The sequence below is a fragment of the Glycine max genome, chromosome 1, assembly GCF_000004515.6.
Source record: "Glycine max cultivar Williams 82 chromosome 1, Glycine_max_v4.0, whole genome shotgun sequence".
Taxonomy (NCBI): domain Eukaryota; kingdom Viridiplantae; phylum Streptophyta; class Magnoliopsida; order Fabales; family Fabaceae; genus Glycine; species Glycine max.
Genome location: NC_016088.4, coordinates 1,664,167 through 1,677,679, shown reverse-complemented (window position 1 = coordinate 1,677,679; position 13,513 = coordinate 1,664,167). Strand labels below are relative to the sequence as shown.

At 33.6% G+C, this 13,513-nt stretch overlaps 1 protein-coding gene across 1 annotated transcript; it reads right to left on the bottom strand.

The window, feature by feature from the left end:
* Positions 1-354: 354 nt before the first annotated feature.
* LOC100795775 (protein TORNADO 2) lies at positions 355-13,139 on the bottom strand. The gene is made up of 2 exons (XM_003517004.4): positions 12,169-13,139; positions 355-1,213 (listed from the first exon to the last, which is right to left on the bottom strand). The coding sequence occupies exons 1-2, from the start codon at positions 12,736-12,738 to the stop codon at positions 902-904; spliced, it is 882 nt and encodes a 293-aa protein (XP_003517052.2). The 5' UTR covers positions 12,739-13,139; the 3' UTR covers positions 355-901.
* Positions 13,140-13,513: the final 374 nt, after the last annotated feature.

Below are 13,513 nucleotides of genomic sequence, written 5' to 3'. Positions count from 1 at the left end.
TGGTTTGCGGGCCTATTAATAAAATAAAAAATGATTGAAAACTTGGAAAAAAAATTTTAAAAAATGAAAAACATAAAAAATGTCTAATACAAGATTAATAAAAAAATATTAAAATATATATGAACTAATGAGATAGTAAAATTTTAAATAAAATTTTATCTAATTTCTCTGTCACCCTCTGTAGTAATTTTTTATTGAAAACTGAATATCAATTAATATAAAATTTTCTTCTATGTTAAAACATCATTAATCAATTTAGAACGGATGAAGCGACTCTCCCACTCATAATTTGTTTATGGGTAATTAAGAAAATTTAACTCATTGTAGAACATATATGAATTGTTATAAATTTCTTATAGTATCTTTGATTCTTTCTGTTAAAAAAAAAAATAATTGTAAGTGGGGGTACCTGCACCAGTTTAGTTTGAATTTTAAATGCTACTTCCATTTTTGGAGCGCCAAAGTCCCTTGAAGGTAGTGAACTAGGACAACTATGAACCCCGAAAATCCTCCATTAAAGCAACCTTGTGCTTCCATACATATCTAATTGGTGCCTCGTGAGTCGAGAAATCAGCTTTCGGTGGTCTCCGCAAATCACGCTGAGCTCTTCAAACCGCTACATGAAGTTTCAACCTTCAACACTGCCCATAAAAAACCAAGCATCTTTTCTTCTAAAAAAAGTGCAAGAGACAAATTCAAACATGGATTATGTTTTTCTACCCAAGCTTGTACTAACAATTAATTTGAACAAAGTAACCCAATTGCAGATTGCACTGGAGAGCCAAAAGAGAGGAGTAGGAAATAAGAGAAATTGCAGATTTAATCCTCTTTACTAATAAAAAAAACTAACATTTATAAAAAAAAAAAAACACACACACACACACATTGAACCTAAAGCTTTTCAAGTGTAGCCTTGTTTGTATTTGCGGAAGAGGTCCTCAGTTTTGACATTCCTAAAGGCACAGCACCCTACCAAATACACAATTATTAAAACAATGACTGTGATGATTAATATCACATTGGCCCTTCTCCACTCCTTCCTAAGATTTGCCAATAAACCGGCCTTGCACGAGTCGCAGTTGTAGCAAAGTTGTGTTTGGTCGTTGCTCCATTGCAGGCAATCCATATCTGCTGCAGTGTTGATGGGGCTAATCCAATAGGTTGGATTCACAAACGTGTACGCACATTGCGTTGGTGGCTTGCAGCACCCTGACTGGAAATGATATCAAAGCAAGAAAAATAGTGAAAATTAAGGTGAAAAAAATTAATAAAATGAAGAAAAAATGGCTTAAGAATATAGCTATTAACTTTGTGTTGTCTATCTTTTGTTAAGAAATCTTAGTTCTGAAATTCAAGAATAATTTGTCCTAGGATTGTTATTTTCAGATTGGTGTTTTAATGCTTTACATTACAATGTATTAGATCAGTCTGTAACAAGATTTAAAGGCTAATTTTAACCCTCTCGGATAATTTAGGGTTTGGAGCAGGCTAGTACTTCAATTAATTTTTCACATTGAACAAAAATGTGTACTAAAGGAAAAGTTAAAAAAAGGTAACCTACTCAAAAAGCTTGATCAGCTTCGTATCTTTTAGAAGTTTAAAGTGTAAAAATGCGAAGAGTACACAAGGACGTGTGTGGAGCTATCACAAGCAATTAATATAAAAAACCCTTATAAACATAAATTTATTTTTTCTTCCTCAATATTTCTACCACATTTTCTTCTTATATGTCTCTTCTTTTCTCCTCAAATCTATATATATATAAAAAAATCTCCACATTTTCTTTCTTCTTCTCTCCTCCTTCCACACTAATATACTGTTTGGGGTCTAGGTTCGTACATTTATCCTTAAACCCTAATATACTAATTTTGGGGTTTAAGTTAGTACATTTACCATTAATATAATTCCATTTCTTCAATTTTCAAACGATAATCACCTCATTACAATAAACAAAGAAAGTAGGAGACTAAAACCATGCTACTGAACTCAGATCTCACAAGTAGTCACAATGATAATGGTAGTTGAGGTTAGCTTGAGCACTAGAGTGTAGATGCAATTGGCTTTGATGTTTTGATGATGATCATGATGATGTGTTGCAATTGATGCAAATGGGCTTTTCAAGATTAAAACTCAAGACAATACTTCAAGATTACAAGGCACAACATCAAGATGATCACTAGAATATTAGGAAGGGAATTCCTAATTGAATTAGCAAAGGTTTGGCCAAGTGATTTAAAATAAAAAGTGTTTTTCAAAGGTTTTACTCTCTGGTAATCGATTACCAGAGGATGTAATCGATTACCAGTGGCCAAATATATTTTATAACAGCTATAAAAATTTGAATTCGAAATTTTAGACTGTGTAATCGATTACACAATTTTGGTAATCGATTACCAGCAGTTAGTAAACGTTTTAATTCAAATTTTAAAAGCTGTAATCGATTACACAATTACTGTAATCGATTACCAGACAGGAATTTCAGAAAAATAATTTCAAGAGTCACAACTTTTCAAAGGCTTTACTCATGACCACCAATGGTCTATATATATGTGACTTAAACACGAAATTGCTCAGAGATTTTCAGAACAACAAAGTGTTTATCCTCTCAAAAAGCAATTTCATTTTATCCTCTTAAAGAATTCCTTGGCCAATTCAATTGCAATTCATTAAGGAATTAATTGAGTGCTCAATCTGTAAAATCCATCTCTTTCTAGAGAGATTTGTTCCTCTTCTTCTTCTCATTCTCTAAGGGATTAAGAGACTGTGAGTCTCTTGTTGTAAAGGATCTCTAAACACAAAGGAAGGGTTGTCCTTGTGTGTTTAGAACTTGTAAAAGGAATTTACAAGTTAGTGGAACTCTCAAGCGGGTTGCTTGGGGACTGGACGTAGGCACAAGGGTGTGGCCGAACCAGTATAAAACTGTGTTTGCATTCTCTCTTCCCTTATCTTGTTTATGTTATTGCAATCAATTTTGCCTTGCATGTTTATAGAACATTATTAAATTGATTGTTGTTGCTTCTTCTGCATTCTAAGCCTATCCCTCTTAAGATTATTGAGGCCACAAGATCCAACAAGTGGTATTAGAGCGGGATTCTTGTATAAAGTTTAAAAACTTCAAGAATAGATATGGCCTCAACCAAATTTCCATTTTCTGAGGAAAATTCTATCAATAGGCTCTTATGTTCAATGGTTAGGGTTATCATTATTGGAAAACCCGAATGCAGATCTTTATAGAAGCCATAGATCTAAAGATATGGGAAGCCATTGAATTTGATTCCTTTATTCCTACAATGGTAGAGAGAAATGCAACTATATAAAAAAAAAACTAGAGAAGAAAGAAGATGATGATGAAAGAAGAAAGAAGAAGATTCCTCTTTAGCCCCAAAATGCTAAGTGCGATCAATTTGGGCACATGAGATTCAATTGTCCTGTGTTTAAAAGAAGAATGGAAAAATCCGACAAGATGAATTTCAAAGAGAAGAAAGAAAAGAAAGGATATATCACTTGGGAAGATAATGTCATAAATTATTCAAGTGATTCAGAGAAGAAAATCATAAGTTTGGGTATCATGATGAAAGACTATGAAAATGGAGAAGAACAAAGTCGATACATTGATAGCAATTTCTCCAAACACATGGCATGCATCAAAGTTTATTCATATTTCTCCCCAAGATAAATGAATATGTGATTTATGGAGACAACAAACGAAGGCCACATTTCTCCCCAAGAAAAGTGAATATGCGATTTATGGAGACAACAAACAAAGGCCACTTGATCAACAACCCCAACAAGTAATATCAAATGATACCAACAGGTCACTTGTCTTTGATTGATTACTTTTGATGCTTGCTTTCTACTTGAGTTTAGACTGTCCTTGATGATTGTGATTGAATTTGATTGACTGTGTTTGATGATTGATTGATTGTATTTTTTATTGTGTGTTTGATTGTCTTTGATGTTTGTTCCTGATTGAGTTTTTGATTGTTTTTAAAGAATCTATTAAAATTTTCAAATTAGTTTCATATTTTAAGAAAACTATTTAATTTAGAAAAGGAAATTTTGAAATTGAAATTTGAAATTGAAAATTGAAATTTGAAAAGTTAAATTTGAAAATTGAAAATAAAAATTTGAAATTTGAAATTAAAATTTGAAAGTTGGAAGTTGGAAGTTGGAAGTAGTTATTGGAAGTTGAAAGTTAAAAATGGAAGTTGGAAGTTGGAAGTGGAAGTTACTGGAAGTTGGAAGTTGGAAATGAAAGTTATTGGAAGTTGAAAGTTGAAAATGGAGGTTGGAAGTTGGAAGGGGAAGTTACTAAAAGTTGAAATTGGAAGTTGGAATTTAAAATTTAAAATTTAAATTTTAAAAAATTTGAAATTTGAAATTTGAAATTTGAAATTTGAAATTTGAATTTTGAATTTTTTTTTTTTTTTTTTAATAATAGAAATTATTGTGTATAGTTAGTTGATTGTTAATTTAATTAATTTGATTTGAAATATTTGATGATTGATTGTGTTTGATTGTGTTTGATTGATGTGTTATTGTACTTGTTTTTGCTTGATTAATATTGAATGATTGTTTTAATGCCTTTTGGTATCACTTATTCTCATACATTGCAACAAGTGGTAACATCTTTCTCCTTTCTATTCATGATTTGTTTTTGATGTTGACAAAGGGGGAGAGAAAGATAAAAGATAAAATAGTAAGAAAAATTATCTATTGTTTTATGAGACAACTTTTTATATATGAAAAATATGAAATCTTCAATTGTCTCATATAAGCAATCATTGTAAAACCAAGGGGGAGTAAACTATATGCAAATAGATATTTTCTTTGTTGTTGCTCCTAACCTACAGGTGGTTGTCATCATCAAAAAAGGGGAGAATGTAAATCATGAAGATTTTGATGATATCAAGAAGAATTTGCTTGAGAAAGAGGGAGATGTAAATCATGCAAGCTTTGATGGTGTCGAGAAGAAATCACATGTTTGTCATCATCAAAAAGGGGGAGAATGTGAATGTATGTATACATGATTTTGATGATGTCAAAGAAGAATCAAACAAGGCTGCTTCAAATGATAAGCATTTGCTTCAAGAATAATTCAAGAGTGCTTCAACAAGCAAAGCCATGTTTTAAGATTCACTAAAGACCAAGCCTTGCCTTAAAACAAAGTGCTTTCAAGACATGCAAGGCTCTGGTAATCGATTACCAGGAAGTGTAATCGATTACCAGAAGACAGGGTTGAGAAATAGCTGTTGAAAAATGTTTTGAATTTGAATTTTCAACATGTAATATATTACCATATGTCTGTAATCGATTACCAGCAACGAAACTTTGGAAATTCAAATTCAAAAGTCATAACCCTTCAAATTATAACTGTGTAATCGATTACACAAACATTGTAATCGATTACCAGTGGAAAGTTTTCAGAAAATCTGCCAACAGTCACATCTTTTCATTAGATTTGTGAATGGTCATCAAAGGCCTATAAATAGGTGACTTAGGCACGAATTTTAGATAGAGAGTTTTGCTTGGCAAAAATGTCTTATCCTCTCAAAAGACAATGAGAGAGATTCCAAAAGAACTTCATTGTCAAATGCTCTCTCAAAAGAAATCCTTGGCCAAACACTTGCAAAATCTATAAGGATTCCTACATGATCTTTATTGTAATATTCTTCTCTTGAAGAGAGAATTCTTCTTCTATTCTTCTTATTCAATGAGATTGGTTAAGAGACTGTGAGTCTCTTGTTGTAAAGGATTCCTGAACACAAGGGATGGGTTGTCCCTGTGTGGTTCAGACTTTGTAATGGATTTTACAAAGATAGTGGAAATCTCAAGTGGGTTGCTTGAGTACTGGACGTAGGCACGGGTTGTGGCCGAACCAGTATAAAACTGTGTTTGCATTCTCTCTTCCCTTATCTTGTTTATGTTATTGCAATCAATTTTGCCTTGCATGTTTATAGAACATTATTAAATTGATTGTTGTTGCTTCTTCTGCATTCTTATGCGATGCATGTCAAAAGGGCAAACAAACAAGAGTCTCATTCAAATCTAAAAATGTTGTTTCAACCACTCGACCATTACAGTTATTGCATATGGATCTATTTGGTCCATCTAGAACCATGAGTTTTGGAGGAAATTACTATGCTTTAGTTATAGTTGATGATTTCTCTAGATATACCTGGACATTATTTATTACACATAAAAGTGATTCATTCCATGCATTTAGGAAACTTGCTAAAGTCATACAAAACAAGAAAAATCTCAAGATTGCATCCATTAGAAGTGATCATGGGGGTGAATTTGAAAATAAAGATTTTGAATTATTTTGTGATGAACATGGTATTGAACATAATTTTTCTGCACCAAGAACTCCTCAACAAAATGGAGTTGTTGAGAGGAAAAATAGGTCATTGGAAGAAATTGCAAGAACTTTATTAAATGATACTTCTCTTCCAAAGTATTTTTGGGCTGAAGCTGTCAATACTGCATGTTACATCATGAATAGAGCCTTGATAAGACCTATTTTAAAGAAAACCCCATATGAGTTATTTAACGGTAGAAAACCTAATATTTCTCATCTACATGTTTTTGGTTGCAAGTGCTTTGTACTTAATAATGGTAAAGATAATCTAGGAAAATTCGATGCAAAATCTGATGAAGGCATTTTTCTTGGATATTCTTTACAAAGCAAAGCATATAGAATATATAATAAGAGAACTATGAATATAGAGGAATCCATTCATGTTACCTTTGATGAATCTAATGCTATATTGTCAACAAAGAATATGCTAGATGACATTGCAGATTCTTTAGAACATATGAACATTCATGAACAAGATTCCAAAGGAAATGACAAAGGAAACAATGAAGATCCTCCAGAAGAAGGCAAATCCAATGATGCACTCCCAAGAGAATGGAAAACTTCAAGAGATCATCCCCTCGACAACATTATTGGTGATATCTCAAAAGGGGTAACAACTAGACATTCTCTTAAAGATTTATGCAATAATATGGCTTTTGTATCAATGATTGAACCTAAAAATATAAAAGAAGCCATAGTAGATGATAATTGGATCATTGCCATGCAAGAAGAACTAAACCAATTTGAAAGAAACAATGTATGGAAATTAGTAGAAAAACCTGAAAATTATCCTGTCATTGGAACAAAATGGGTTTTTAGAAATAAATTAGATGAACATGGTATAATTATTAGAAATAAAGCCAGGTTAGTAGCAAAAGGGTATAATCAAGAAGAGGGGATAGACTATGAAGAAACATATGCTCCTGTTGCAAGATTAGAAGCCATTAGAATGCTTTTGGCATATGCATCCATAATGAACTTTAAACTTTATCAAATGGATGTTAAGAGTGCCTTTCTAAATGGCTTAATTCAAGAAGAGGTATATGTTGAACAACCCCCTGGTTTTGAAATTTCTGATAGACCAAACCATGTTTATAAATTACAAAAGGCTCTTTATGGTTTGAAACAAGCCCCTAGGGCATGGTATGAACGATTAAGTAATTTTCTTCTTGAAAAAGAATTCTTCAGAGGTAAAGTGGATACCACATTATTCATAAAGAGAAAGCATAATGATATTTTGTTGGTTCAAATATATGTTGATGATATAATTTTTGGATCCACTAATGATTCATTGTGCAAGGAGTTTTCCCTTGATATGCAAAGTGAATTTGAAATGTCAATGATGGGAGAACTAAAGTACTTTCTGGGATTACAAATCAAGCAAACTCAAGAAGGTATATTCATCAATCAATCCAAATACTGCAAGGAATTGATCAAAAGATTTGGGATGGATAGTGCAAAACACATGTCTACACCAATGAGCACTAATTGTTACTTAGATAAAGATGAATCTGGTCAGTCTATAGACATAAAACAATATCGAGGTATGGATCGGATCTCTTCTTTATTTATCTGCTAGTAGACCTGATATTATGTTTAGTGTATGCATGTGTGCTAGGTTTCAATCCAACCCCAAACAATCACATCTAAGTGCAGTAAAGAGAATCATGAGATATCTATTAGGAACAATCAATTTAGGATTATGGTATCCTAAGAATTCAACATGTAACTTAATAGGATATTCTGATTCTGATTTTGCCGGATCTAAAACTGATAGAAAAAGTACAAGTGGAACTTGTCAATTTATTGGATCGGCTCTTGTCTCATGGCATAGTAAGAAACAAAACAGTGTTGCTTTATCTACTGCTGAAGCGGAGTATATCTCTGCCGGTAGTTGTTGTGCACAAATTTTATGGATGAAGCAACAATTATCTGACTATGACATCATTCTTGATCGCATACCTATTAAGTGTGATAATACTAGTGCCATAAATCTATCCAAAAACCCAGTTCAACATTCAAGAACTAAACATATAGAGATTAGACACCACTTTCTTAGAGATCATGTCTTAAAGGGAGATTGTGTATTAGAATTTGTTGATACTAAGAATCAACTTGCTGATATTTTCACTAAACCTCTCCCTAAGGAAGTGTTTTTCTCTATTAGAAGAGAATTAGGTCTCTTAGATGTAAGAGATTTAGAAAAATAGGAATTGATTGGTTGATTGATTGGTTGATTTACTTTTTACCTTTTGATTGTAGATTATTTTGTTTGATCTTGTTTGAATTCTTGTTTTTATGATAGAATTTATGATTTCTTGTGTATATAGTAATTGAATGATTGAATTTAGTGTATTAGTAGTGAAAATTAGTCATATAAGATGTATTTGAGCATAAATATAGATATTCTCTTAGAAACTAGCCTAGGATAGGCTCTGGTAATCGATTACCACTCAATGTAATCGATTACACTTGAACAGGCAGCCTGTAATCGATTACAACATCCTGTAATCGATTACCAGAAGGCTTATTGGGCCTGTAATCGATTACCAATACCTGTAATCGATTACAATGCGTCATCTTCTATAAATACTCACGAAATCGGAGCTCGTGCGCAGCCAAAGCTTCCTCCACGTTTTCCTCCATACCTAGAACTTCAAACCTTCGATTCTCACTCGATTCTTCACCAAATCACGTCCCGTAAAGCCCAATCTTCCTCTTTTTCACTCCTCTTTCACTTCCACCGATCAAAATCCAGAAAAACTTCATCAAATGGCAGAGCCATCAAAGAAGAGAAAGGGATCATCCTCCACCGCTACCGCTGCTGCTCATCGCCGTCACGGCCCATCCGGAGCACCCACAGCACCTATTCCTCCTTCCTTGTCATCTCCAAGATCATCAACATTGTTTTCATCCGATGATCAACGTCTACGGTACCTTTCTCAGTTTTCTTCTAGAATAATCTTAGACCCTAAGTACCTAGACGTAGAGTTCTTTAATGATGAAACGTTTGATTGCTATCAAGTGTTTCAAAATTCTGGTCTTGTTGATTTCATGTCATTTAAATTGCCATATTATCCTGAACTTGTAAAGGTCTTCTACTGCAATTTAAAAATTCAGGATGATATTATTATGTCTGAAGTGCATGGTACTTCTATGGTCATTGATCAGTCACTTTTCTTTTCTTTGACTCATTTACCCAGTCAAGGTGCACCTTTTGAGGGCACCATTGTTGATGACTGGAAATTCGATTATTCGAGTCATGATGCTCGTCGCATGGTCTGCAATGATCAAGCTGACATGACCGGTAGATTGTTGGCCGGGTCATTAACTTTTGATAATCGCATCATGCATTATATCATTGTTAGAATTTTGCTTCCTCGGTCTTCAAATTTAGCACAAGCCTCTGAGGAGGATTTGATTCTTATGTGGGCTTTTCTAACCGGTCGTCAGATCGACTGGGCCCATTTGGTTCGGTACCGAATGCATAAGGCATTACGGGCCAATGCACCTCTTCCTTATCCACACTTGATTACTTTGTTTTTGCGTCATTTTCAAATTCCGCTTGATGATGAACCCTTTGTTCAAGTCAAGCGTTCCTTTGCAATTGGTGCTGGTGCAGTGACCTCCTTTGGGTATCGTAAAGATCGGAATGGACAATGGCTGAAGAAGGATGCACTCCCTCCTCAAGATGAACGTACTCCTTCACCTCCTCCTCAACGTGAGGATTCTGCACTCATGAATGAAGTCCTCTCCGAATTACGGGGTCTTCGTTCGTATGTTGGTGACCGCTTCGACTCGTTAGATTCACGCTTTGCCGGTATGGACATTCGTCTTACACAGCTTGAAGAGGATGTCGGATACATTCGTCAGAGTTTCGATCTTCCACCACCTCCTCCGTCTTCTTAGATTTTAGGTTCTGATTATTTATCTTTTATAAGCCGTGTATTTTGGCTTTTAGTTTCTTAGAATTTACATTATTATGCTAAGTACTTTGCTTATTTATCTTGTGTTTTTAAATTTCAGTCTTGGATATTTTGTGGTTGTTGACATTTTATGTTATTTGCATTCTGGTTTGATTATTTCTTGATTATGAGTTTGGCTTATTGTATTTAATACTCTGATACTTATATCTTGCTACTCCATTGTTATAACTGAGTTGATTTCCGAGTTCTTTGGCTTTTTGATGTTGCCAAAGGGGGAGAAAAAGGTTGTAGCAAAAGCTTAAGAAAAAGCTTAACAAACTTAGAAATCAAGTGATCATGTATTCCGAAATATAGGGGGAGAAAACGGATGCACATTTTATCTATATACAATTGTTTGTTGCTTGCTTGAATCTTGATTTCAGGTATTGTATTGTCATCATCAAAAAGGGGGAGATTGTAGATGCAATTGGCTTTGATGTTTTGATGATGATCATGATGATGTGTTGCAATTGATGCAAATGGGCTTTTCAAGATTAAAACTCAAGACAATACTTCAAGATTACAAGGCACAACATCAAGATGATCACTAGAATATTAGGAAGGGAATTCCTAATTGAATTAGCAAAGGTTTGGCCAAGTGATTTAAAATAAAAAGTGTTTTTCAAAGGTTTTACTCTCTGGTAATCGATTACCAGAGGATGTAATCGATTACCAGTGGCCAAATATATTTTATAACAGCTATAAAAATTTGAATTCGAAATTTTAGACTGTGTAATCGATTACACAATTTTGGTAATCGATTATCAGCAGTTAGTAAACGTTTTAATTCAAATTTTAAAAGCTGTAATCGATTACACAATTACTGTAATCGATTACCAGACAGGAATTTCAAAAAAATAATTTCAAGAGTCACAACTTTTCAAAGGCTTTACTCATGACCACCAATGGTCTATATATATGTGACTTAAACACGAAATTGCTCAGAGATTTTCAGAACAACAAAGTGTTTATCCTCTCAAAAAGCAATTTCATTTTATCCTCTTAAAGAATTCCTTGGCCAATTCAATTGCAATTCATTAAGGAATTAATTGAGTGCTCAATCTGTAAAATCCATCTCTTTCTAGAGAGATTTGTTCCTCTTCTTCTTCTCATTCTCTAAGGGATTAAGAGACTGTGAGTCTCTTGTTGTAAAGGATCTCTAAACACAAAGGAAGGGTTGTCCTTGTGTGTTTAGAACTTGTAAAAGGAATTTACAAGTTAGTGGAACTCTCAAGCGGGTTGCTTGGGGACTGGACGTAGGCACAAGGGTGTGGCCGAACCAGTATAAAACTGAGTTTGCATTTTCTCTTCCCTTAATCTCCTTTATTTATTATTGCTTTATATTCATATTCAAGTTGCTTCATTTGAATTAATATTTAAGAAGATTGTCATTAAGGGAATTCATAACTTGAGTAAAAATAAGTAAAATAGATTTTTAATTAGGGGAAATAGTTTGGAATATCTTAATTCAACCCCCCCTTCTTAAGATATCTGAGGCCACTTGTTTAACATAGAGTAACTGCTCGTTCTAAAAAACACAGTTTATTCAAAAAAAAAAATAATAATAAAGTCTTTTAAGCAAATATTTTCTTTCAAAATAATGGTAAATATGAACAGTGATATGCTAATTAACTAGTAGACATTTACTGAGAGAAAGAGGCAAAAAAGAAAGTAATGTAGGTTTAGAGGGTTACCCTTCGTTAAGCATGTAATTAAGAAGAAAGTTAATATCGATAGCGTCATACAGAGATTTAGGATATGTTTAGTTTAGAAGATAAAAAAATTCGAACCCATCCCTTCAACCATAAAGTAAACCTTGTAGAAACAAAGAAGTGGTTTTACCTGCATGGGCGTTAGACGAGCGTTGAAGAAGTCCTGAGCCATTCTATAACTCTGGTTAAGCTCAGCGCACATGTTGGTTTGGCTAAGACAGCTTCTGATGCGGTCCCACTTGAACGAGCTTCTAACCCTACGACGAAGGTAGCCAGAAAAATCATCCATGCGGTACTCCAAGTAAGCGCGGTTAGGTTCGATGTTGCCGTGTCCCCGAAGCGTGACCATGTAAACAAAAGCGACCAAAGACACTAAGAGTATGACGAGGACGAGCATGGCAACGAGGTAAACGATGAGGAGCCACGAGACTCTGAAGAAGGCTCCGATGAAACCTGCAAGGGCCACGACGAGGATGAGGACTCCGAGGATGATGACGGGCCATTGCAGGAACTGGACGCATGAATCGGCATCCCCGTTTGTTAGCCAGATTCCGGCGCCGATGATCGGGATTGAGAGGATCACGGCCACGAAGTTTATGCATCCGATCACATTGTTGCTCATTGCCATCTTAGAAAATAGGGTGGTTGCTAGTTGTTCATGAAAAACCAAAATGGAGAGAGTGATGCTTGGACAATCCATAAAAAGGTGTCATTTTTTTATACCTACATGAACTCGTCTTTCTTATTCTCTACCCCACTTATTTCTTTATTCATCTCCTTGGATACCTCAGAGCTGCTACAGTGAATCATAATTATATAAATTTTTATTATCATTTTTTTTTACTACTGCAAATTTTTATTATCACACACATTCACTTTTTTTATTATATTAATTAGTAGTACATTTTTATAGGGTATATTAATTAGTACATTAAATTCCTTTTTTTTAATCTCAATATTTTATCTCTTTTTTTTCTATAACATTATTACAATTCATCTCTCTTAGTTTTTCTATCTATCTACCTTTTATTCCTACATCCTAAATTTAGAGTCAACACTGTTTTTGTTTTCTCTTTTTTTTTTTTTTTCTCACACTACTTACCATTTCCATTGTTTGTTTTCTCTCTATATTTTATTGTTCTAATCTTTCTACCTTCTATCTTATTTTAAGATGGACGTTTAGAATTTTCTTATAAAATTTGAGACTTTAATCCTTCGGTTATTGTCATATCATATCTTATATTATTATTTCAGATAATAAAACAATATACATTTTTTTTTGGTTCTAAACAAATTGTTACAAAGGATTCAATTCGTTTGAGCGTTTCCTTTGTGTGGCATCAATGGGGTCTTCAACACACATCAGAAGCGGTATATTTACAAATTAAGACTTTTTTTATTAGTATATATTTACAAAAACTCTGACTGTAAAGTTAAAATTTAGTATAATAACAATATTAATATGGATGAATATG